The 10,071-nt window shown below is 43.1% G+C and overlaps 1 protein-coding gene across 2 annotated transcripts; it reads right to left on the reverse strand.

Annotated features, from left to right (window-relative positions):
* Positions 1-659: 659 nt before the first annotated feature.
* Il20 (interleukin 20) lies at positions 660-3,326 on the reverse strand. 2 transcript variants are annotated; one of them, XM_052201185.1, is made up of 5 exons: positions 3,168-3,326; positions 2,781-2,846; positions 2,522-2,674; positions 1,517-1,591; positions 660-737 (listed from the first exon to the last, which is right to left on the reverse strand). In XM_052201185.1, exons 1-5 carry the CDS (start codon positions 3,324-3,326, stop codon positions 660-662), a joined length of 531 nt encoding a protein of 176 aa, XP_052057145.1. The 2 variants fall into 2 exon arrangements, with proteins under 2 accessions (XP_052057145.1, XP_052057146.1); XM_052201186.1 differs by lacking the exon at positions 2,781-2,846.
* Between the last annotated feature and the right edge of the window lie 6,745 nt (positions 3,327-10,071).

Genomic DNA, 10,071 nt, shown 5'->3' on the forward strand with positions numbered 1-10,071 from the left:
AGCTGGATTCATACACATATGGATGAGTCTGGAAAGTTGGGTCGGAGTATTCAATAATCATAAGCCATCTATAATTTCTTATCTGACACCTTCCAAAAATAAGTTTATATCTGATGTTTTCTTCCAAAATTCACATCAAGGAGCCATTGGCTCACTGTCTTATTGGGCTTCAGCAGTAAGTATGTCCTCAGTTTAACAGCAACTCCTGTAGCCACTCTTCTGGAATTTAACAGGCTTGTTTATTATATGAAAATACATCACTTGCTCTAGACAGGTTATAAATATAATCTTCTAAGTCTTGTGTTCAAGTAAAAAATAAATAGAATTTCAATAGAAAATAAATACACATATTAATGAATAAATATAGCTAGCATTAGAAAAGGCAATACAGAAAATTTTACAAAATTACAGTGTAAGGGAATATGGAGACACATGAAGGCATTCACATAATGAAACGAATAATATGTAAATAATATACACTGTAGTTAACACTAAGTTAAATCACAAAGGGGTGGTGGCTTGAGGCCATGTCTTCATGGTACTGAGGACTGAGACTCTTGGGTAGAAATGTTTCCAGCAGCACCTGGGGCCATGTCTTCATGGTGCTGAGGTCTGGGACTCTTGGACAGGAGTCTTCTCAACAGCATCTCCACTTTCATCTATAGCATCTCCTCCATCCATCTCAGAAGAATGCCTAGTTCCCCCAAAGCCTTTACCACCGCTGCTTGAAGCTCCAACTGAAGGAAGAGCAGAGGCATCTTGTCAGAGATGCAAAAGAGACATTAGTCCAGGAATAATCCTCCCTCCTGTTGGTAGGTCAGCTGGGATGTGTGTGTGTGTATGCGCGCGCTTGTCTGTCTGTCTGTGTTGGCTATGTATGTTCCCTACTGTGCATACCTTGTTCTAATAAATATTGACTATGTCAAGAACTGGACCAGTTCAGAAGTGAATAGCACAATCCTTCCCTTGCTTATAAGGAATTCTTGGCTGAGGAATGGAGACAGGCAGGAACAGTAACTATAAGGAAGTATGATGACCAAATGATGGGAGTTTCCACAACATGGCAAGAGGTAGTCAACTCTGGGAGAAGCTTCTACTACCTTCCTGGAAGCGACGGTCTAAGCTGAATCAGGGAGGAGGAGAGGGAGAAGGTCAGTGAGCACTTTCTTAGGAGATGTGCAGGAGAATCATTGTGAGAAACAACATAGATGGGTTTGTGTGGTGCTGCGAGTGAGTGCTTTTGAACATATGTATGTATGTGGGCATTGGAAAACAACTGTTTCTCATTTATGCCCCCTTGGAAGATCATGTGTCTCTCCATTGGTTAGAGGAGTCATAGACATTCTTTCTTCACTGGTAGGGAATCATGTAGAGAACGCATCCTTCTAGGACCTGGGATGGCCCTAGGGCCATGGTGAACTATTAATCTGTTTTTTATCAACATGGATATCCCTCCCACATATCTATAATCTCAGTTCCAAAAACACACCTCCCACAATCCATACAGAGTATCTACCTCTGTGAAGTGACTCAGAATTTGGTTGTATTTCTCCATTGCTTCTTCCCCACAATGACAGGCCATGCGAGAACGCTGGGAAAAGACCCAAAGAATGGAAAGTTTTATTTTTACCTTCTAGTGTATAGGGTGTTTTGTACGTACTCCTGTGCACCACATTCACGCAGTGACACAGGAGGCCAGGAGAGGGGGCTGGGTCCCTGGGACAGGAATTAACAAAGAGTTGTGAGACACCTTGTGGGTGCTGAGAACTAAACCTGGGTCTTCTGTAAGGGCAGCAGCCAGTGCTCTTAACTCTTAAGCCATCTCTCTCCATTTCTAATTTTATTTTAAATTTTGGTCTTTCTGCTCTGGCTATTGGAATAAGCAGAGAATTCTGTTTCTATAACCCTATGAATAGTTATTTCTGTCTTTTCCTGCCTCATCATTTGGAATTATTTAACTAACCATCAGGCTAATGAGCCAGCTTTTCCATTTTAAATGTGGAGCTCACGAAGACTTTTTTAGAAAGAGATAGTGCTGAAGGAGTCTCCAGTTCCTGTGGCCCACTGGCTTCCTGCTCTAACTCCTGTCTAGAAGACTCCAGAGCAAATCCATGCCCTAATGAGAAGAATGCAATTTTATAGCCCTGTTCACAGCCCAAGATCAATCCCAATAGCCCATCGGCCTACCCCTTGAGCACAAGATGCCCTAATAAGGATGTAGAATGCATTACCTATAGAAAAAAAATCTAGTTTCACCGATACAAGCTATTAATCATGCCAAACAGCCAGCATTTTATATTTCTTCAAACTTTTTAGGATGCTTTTTTGAATGGAGCATATATTCAATATTTCTAAAGAGTTACATGGTTCAACACTTTGTGGGGGCATTGGCTGGTTGGTTTGTTTGGCTTCTTGTTTTGTTTAGTAATTTTCAACTCAAGCTCTCTACCCATTCGATAGGATAGGAAAATGAACCAGGTTTCTAAGTCCTTCAAACTGTGTAATCAATGCCTTTACTCACACAGACTGAGAGGTCCCTCTTGATGATAAGAAAGGAGTTGGCGAGGCTGCTGATCTTTCGCAAGGTATGGCGGTCAGCAGTCTGGTAGACTTTGAATACCCTGTCCAGATAGAATCTCACTAGATGGCGGAGGAAGCAGCACCTATCCAAAGGCTGTGAAGAAGGCAGTGTGTAAATGGGACAAGCAGGAGACAAGACCTGTCCGATGAAGAAGCTCTGGATTCACCCTCCCTGAGCTTCCCCCAGACCAAATCCAGACCTTTGTGTCTCTCAAAGACTCGGTCGTCCTTAGAATTCTGATGTCAATATTTTCATCTTCAGCTTGCTAAATAGACAGGAGAAAGGACAAGATGAGACAGGTCATTGGCTGCTGCCAAGGTCTTAGATGTTAAAGCTTTTGCTCTCTTTCCCATAAGGTTCTAATGAGAGGCATCTTGGAACTACCAAGTATAGGCATCTCCTGGAAATATACTGTCCAGGATTGGACTCCATCCACTCAGTTTTCATTAGCACACTACCAGGGAAACCCTGAGAAGACAGACAGACAGATGGACACACAGATGGGCAGACAGACACACACAGAGACAAACAGACAAAGGGGGAAGCAGACAAACAGACAGAAAAGATGGATCCCTCCTTTACATACCACACTATCCCGAATCTCTGAAAATTCCTTTTGTATCGCCTGTAGGTTTGCAGCGATCACACAGCTTCCCAAATGGAGGGTCTTGAGCCCAGTTAAAGGCGTCCAGAGGAGAAAACCCACAGCGGAGAACAGTCCAAAGGCGAGACCAAAGCCTTTCATCTTACACCTAGATCCTGGAGACCAGAAGTGGAAATTCAACGAGATCAGTCGGGGCTATTGACGTCTCCGGTCTAGCCACCAGGAATACACCAGCACCAGCTGCCCACTGGGTGGGACCTGAACAGCCTTCTCTGGCTGCAAGCAGTGCTTGCACAACTTCCGAAGAAAAGCTGCTTCAGTCAGAAGCCTCCCAGTGCCTTCAGGATCTAGGTACTGGGTAGTTCCATGGGTCATGGCTCCTTTATTGGGTCACCTTCCCAGCTCTGCGGTCATTGCCAGCAGAGAAGGCCTGAAGCAGCAGATACCTGCAGTGAACCAACAGAGGATGGCATATCAGAAGAAATGTCAAAACTTGTTGGAGGGAATTGACGTAGACACCCCCTGCCCCCTGCCTTCCAGAAAGCCGCTGCAACTCCTTCTGTGGTCCTCTTAGACCTACAGGGGAAAACAGTATCACAGGAGCTGAGACCATGCCACCAAAAACACCTGTGGGAAAATTATCTAGATTTTATAGACACCCACAGGGCAAAAAAGCCTAACTCTATTTGGCATTGGTTTGAGATCAGAGTGGTTAATGGAGCATAATAGATTCATTACAGCCCCGATGCCAAAAAACAAAATCAATGATTTCAAAACAGTCCTTCTGCTGGTGAAAGGCAAGAACTGATGGTGCACCGCCACTTCACACTGCTCCTTCCAGAGGCTCCTGGGGCTCCACAGTGCCCTCTGTAGGGGATCCTCAGTAAGACACGACTACGGTGAGTCCAATAATAACCAGCTTTTGTATCCTAGGCCTGGGGCTGAGAGAATGAACCCCACCAAAAAGGCAGAAAGGCATTTGGAACAGCTAGTGTGTTCTTTGCAGTGAGGGTGTTCAGTTAAGAAGGAATAACTATTCCTTCTTTAGTTTCAAGAAAAAATTAGAGTAGCCTAGGACAAGGAAAGGGAAGCTCTCGCCTCCACTACAAAACGACTCTACACTGTGGAATGTCTTTTGAGACGCCATTCTCTGTCAACTCATTGCAAGTGTCTGCTATTCCAGGCCTTACCAGCTGGCACTAACAGTGGCCCTGGGATGGGGACAGAATATTTTAATGCAACATAAAACAAGAACAAATCAAACAATATCAAAATCTTAAATAGTAACAGAATTTGGAGGTGTCACGCAAGAGCCTTTGAAACAGAGAAAGAACCATGTACCCTGTACACATATTTTTATATTTTTAATATGTTTTCTCAAAACTATATAATAAAAAATATTATTAGCGGGTGTTCTTCCCTTAAAAAAAAAAGTCAGATAAAATGTTGGAAGTCTAAGTGAAATATTTAAATTTCCAATGCTCCTGGGAAGACAGCTTAGTCAGAAGAGTGCTTGCCAAATAGGCATGAGGACTTGAGTGTAGCACACACCTCCAACCTGTGTGAAAAGCTGGAGCACACCTGTAGTCCCAGGGCTGGGAAGGCACAGGCAGGCGATCCCTGAGCTTGCTGCCCCTGCCTTACACAATCACTCCATTCCGCTTCCCAGTGAGAGATCCGGTATCAAAAACAAGATGGATGGCTTCTGAGGAAGGGTATCCCCCACCTCAGGTTGACTTCATGCCTTCACACACACACACACACACACAATCATTTAGCACTATAATAAGCTTATCTAATGTTTCAATATGTTTGACAGCTTTTAGTGGGTTTGGGGGGAAGATAAAAAAACATACAAAATCTCTGCTCTACCAGTTCCCGCCTCAGTCAGTTGACTGAGTTTGCCTAGGACTGAGGGGTTTGACTCAGCTAAAGATATTTTCTCCGTGGGAAGTCAAAAATAAACCAGAATGAGTTGGACAACTTATACCTATAAGTCAACCCTTCTCTTTGGGTTTTATTTTCTTACCCCCAAAATGGTAATTATTATACCCCAAAACTCATATTTAAATAAAGTATGGTGTATATGTACATAGCACACAGAGAACGAGTGACTCATTTTAGGTTGAGATTGACGCTTCCTAACATACAGTGATATATGATAAGTCTATTGTGAAAAGGAAGTCCTGGAAAGAAACTGTGTCTGTAGAGAGTTTTAGTCCTATGGCAAGACTGAAATGTTGCAGGCTTGGCTATCAAATGTTGCTATTTATTATATCCTGGGCTAGTGAAGATCAAGTCCCTGCTCCCCTCTGCGTCTGAACTAACAATGTGTGACTAATACTTAGAAACCTTTTGGAATCTATTAGCTTAGCAGACCACTAGTTTGCTCCAATCCAAAAGCTAAGAAGATCATCAGACAGCATCCTGAGCCTATAGAAAGCCTCCCCCATCCTGCTCTCTGGTATACCCATCAATGTATTTTAAGCTTGGCTTGATTTATAACTTTCTCATTTTTTCCAGTAAAACTATAAAAACTTTATGAAATGACTTCCATATTGCAACATGGGATTTTGGGTAATCTAAATCTGGGTCCCCAGACCACAGTCCCGGGTAAGCTATCTCTTACTCCTTTAAAGATGAGAGATGTCATTTTTGCACTGAAAAATGATGGTGTCTTGATGTGGGGCTCTGAGAATGGAACACTTTTAACCAGAGGAATCAGCACACTAGAAGACAGGCACCTGCATGGCTCCATCAAGGTGAGTTCTAAAATATCTCCCTTCTCGCCTCTACCTTTGACATAGCTTCTTTCTTTCCTGTATTGATTTGTTTTCCTGTATCTGATAGGTTTCCCTGAGCAGCATTCTTTCCTTTAATGCTTGTAATTACATTAATGTGTCTTCAGTATGAAAATCACTCCTAAATTTTCTTTCATCCTCAAAACCAAAAATCTCAGATCCTTACAGAAATCCCTCATGGTGTTAAGATAACCAAATAAAGCTACATCTGTAACCCCTACTCAAAATTCTGGGGTTTTATCCTGAGACCCATCTTCAAGCATTGCATGTGAGTTTTCCTGTGTGTCACTCAACTGATCAATCCTGCTAAATATGACTTCTGTGTTCCTTTAATTCTGTTTTCTTAACCAAGAACAGACTAAATGTTTGAGTACCACTGAAACTTTCTAGACCCTTCTGCTCCTGGGTGAATTTTGCTTTCTTGGAAAAACAGAAATATTATGGGAATGTGTTTTTATTTTAATCCCGGGTGTGGGATATGGGGCTGCTTCAGATTGTCCACAGCAGCTGACTCTGATTTGCCTCATGTTTTAGTAGGGGACATGAATTTGCCAGCAGCAGATAGTTTCTGCAATTGTGTGGTGTTTGGAATTCTGGGGATTTCTGAGAGGTTATATAAATGCTAGGGCCCCAGAGGTTGGGCAGTTGTTAGTGGTTGTTGGTTGGTTGCTATTATTTGTAGTTTATTGAGTAGTCATGCTCAAAGAACAAACAATGAGAAATAAAATAGTGAAGAACAAAGATAGTGAAGAACAAACTTGCACCAAGGAACTTGATGACCCTAATCAGCAGGAAGTAGTCTAACAATAATGTCACTGGCCCCCTTTCCCCTCTATTTTTTTAAACCTATTTTCTTTGTTCTGTAAAACTATAAAACTTTATGAATTTGCTTCCATGTAAGTAACCATGATTACTCAAAATGGCTCCAGAATAAATTCCCTCTCTTACTCCTTTTAAAATGAGAGCTGTAATTTTTTTGCATCAACATGATCATAAACTCAACAACCAGACTAGAATTTGTTGAACATCCACTGTCCTAAACACTGTGCTACCATTGCCTACTGGATACAAAAATAATGGTAACACTTTCTGTTTCTCTAAGAGACTTCATCTTCCTAGATGAAGTGGTTTTGGGGACACATGACTGACCCTCAATATATCTGGGTAAATGATTGTGTGGGCTGGGTTTATCCCCAGGATCATCTGAGGAAGTCTCTTACCTGAGTTCAGGAGGCGCTGCTTCTTCTGGTCTCCTTGGAGTCTGTCTCCAGCTGAGAAGCTCACAGCTACTGATATGTATGTCACATGAAGGAAGTGAGCTGCTGGGGGCGAGGACTGGAAGGCCTTGGAGTCTCTCCAGTGATGTCTCCGTTTCCTCAACTCCCAAAGCGCTTCTCTGCACCCTGGCTTGTCCCAGCATCTTCCTGAACAAGCGCTGCCTGAGGGGATGACTGGGTGTAGCTATGAACAAGGAATGCACCTCCTCTGGTTGCCTGTGCCCTCTGAGAGAAGACAGAGGCCCAGAGATCAGAATTAACGAATTAGAGTGGAATTCCCTGGGAGTGCCTCCATGCTCGCCTAAGTTCAGTTTCCTCAGTTTCGCCCTCTTTTTGGTGACAGTATAAGGTGGCTCCAGAGATGACTTGGATGGGTTATAATCCAGTAAAGGAAAACCAGGAAGCACTAGGATTCCCAGAGTTTTAGGATACATCTTTTTATTATAAATGGGGTTTCTATTACCTAGAAAATTGAAGGATTATAGCTTGGAGAGGGAAACAGCATTGTCTTAAGCAAATAGTGTTAATTCTGTTTAGACTTCTTATTTAAAGCTTGGAGAGGCTTCAACCAGTCTCCAGGATAAGGGGCTCCTTTGTTTTTTCATAACCATAATTATCGCTGTCTTCTATTCTGACTCACACTTCATGTGTATGTACGTCAAGCCAGCTTGGGAAAATGGAGTTTCAAAACTAGCAGTGAGCATCTAATCAGAGGATAATAAGAGGGAGAATCCCCTCTTATGAAACAAACCTGGGTTCCAAAGCAAACCATTTTAGGGGGAAAGGAAAAAATTTGTAGACACCAAGAAGGAAACCCAATGACTCCTCTTGCCACAGTGGGTCCTGAGTTAGCTGCTCAGGGTTTTCCTGGTCCATGGTCTCACAGTTGCTGACATCAGGGCTTCCTGCCCAGTTGCATCATTTTTCAGGGGAACACATGGGCCTCAGGGTCTAGAGAAAGAATCCCAACTCACAGGGTGCCCAGGCAGGTAGAAGCCTCTGCCACTCCCTCGCCTACATGCTGGGAATTTTGCTGCACTTTGAACTCTCTGGAAGACAGGTTGGATGGAGAAGAATGAAACAGCTGACTCAACAGAAGTGAGTTTTCACTTCCCTGTCCTCCCACTGCCTGAATGAATGACGTCATTTCCCCTTCCTGCATCCTTATGTCATGCCACATTCCACCAGGTCAATTCACCACCTCCCTTTCTGCAGGCACAAAAACTCCTGCTGACCTCACTAAGTCGGCTAATCCCTCTCACAACTCTACCTGCCCACTCTGAATCTTTCTGAACATCCTCGTTTAGACTGGGGTCAGGTACAAGAATCCAAATGAAAATTGGAATTGAGTTTTCTCACCTACAAGATTAGGGATTTATATGATTGGTTTCCTTCTAATCTCATAAACAAGCATGGAAAATCCTCCCAAGTACAGTCACTGGGCTAGCTCACTCTAAGTGACACATAAGTGGTAAAGAAATGGTCTTGAGCTCACCTGACACAGGAGTTCTAAACCCGGAAGAAGCCGGGGATCAGAAGAAACTACATTTTTGTACCAATTTCCAATCAAACATAACCATTTTCTTCCGTTGTAAGAATAGACAACTAATAACAGCCACCATTGTTGGCTGCATTGGGGAACAGATGACTTTGTCCTGGGAGGGGTGGATCTCCTTACAATGCTTTCAGACATCTTAAAATGGCACCTGTACTTATCTGTAGAAGGTGGTTCTGATGCTAAGATCCTGTTTTCCAAATGGTTCTCCCCCCCACACACACACACCTTTGGTTTTTCGAGACAGGGTTTCTCTATGTAGTCCTAGCTGTCCTGGAACTCACAGGCTGGCCTTGAACTCAGAAATCTGCCTACATCTGCCTCTCAACCACGAAGGCAGGAAGGCACGAACCACACTTCCCAGCCCCAAAATGGTTCTTGATCGATCAATAAAGATACCAGCAACCAATGACTGAAGGCAGGGTCGGACACTTGAGAGTTGTGTGGGCAGATGCAGAGAGAATTGGGAGAACTGGGGAAGAAGGAGGCAGTAGTGGCAAGTGATAAAGCTAACCAGCTAAGTGAGATTTTGCTAGAGTGGCCAGTAGCCACTCTATCCAATTATACCTAGAGTGGCAGGAGAGGTTTAGGAGTTGCCCAGTCATTGAATTAGCAAAGGCATTTTAAGATTAACTAGTGGTGTGTGTGTGTGTGTGTGTGTGTGTGTGTGTTGATGATGATGATGATGATGACAATGATGGTGATGTTATTGTCGTTGTTTATCCGTGGATCCAAGGGAATCTTGGTGGGGGGGGGTGCTGGTAGCATGGTCTGCCCAGAACATAAAGTGGGGTAGCAAAAACTACATGCTGTACTGATCAATGCTGCTAAATCATGTATTAACAAAGAAACAGAACCTTATCTTTACATTCCCATAGCTAAATTTTAACAATATTGGTTTCTTGTCTCTTGTATGTGTTTAGAAATATTATTCTGAATAGAATTCCTAAGTGCCACTAATGTAGAAGAAACATCATGACACACGAAGAGTTAATAACCCTTGTTTAATAGTAGACCCATAGACACCATGGTACATATGGTGACCATACCTCCCCAAGTGTGGCACACAGTCTGAGAAGAAACTCTACGTTGTTGATGGGAGAGATTGTCATCAGGTATTTCCTTGGAAACCTCAGAGCCCATGCTCATCCTTGGTACTTGGGTGAGGTGAGAGATGATATTGCTTCTGAGGAACAAGGAGGGGATCTGAGAAGGTTTCCTGGAGAAAGTCTGATCTGAGCAAGACCTAGAAG

This window comes from Apodemus sylvaticus, chromosome 12 (genome assembly GCF_947179515.1).
Source record: "Apodemus sylvaticus chromosome 12, mApoSyl1.1, whole genome shotgun sequence".
In the NCBI taxonomy this organism is placed as follows: Eukaryota; Metazoa; Chordata; class Mammalia; order Rodentia; family Muridae; genus Apodemus; species Apodemus sylvaticus.

Coding starts and splice junctions, on each gene's coding strand:
- Il20 (XM_052201185.1), bottom strand. CDS start 3,326: ATGAAAGGCTTTGGTCTCGCCTTTGGACTGTTCTCCGCTGTGGGTTTT. Junction 2,847..3,167: donor CAGAGATTCGGGATAGTGTG/GTATGTAAAGGA, acceptor CTGTCTATTTAG/CAAGCTGAAGATGAAAATAT. Junction 2,675..2,780: donor AGTCTTTGAGAGACACAAAG/GTCTGGATTTGG, acceptor CCTTCTTCACAG/CCTTTGGATAGGTGCTGCTT.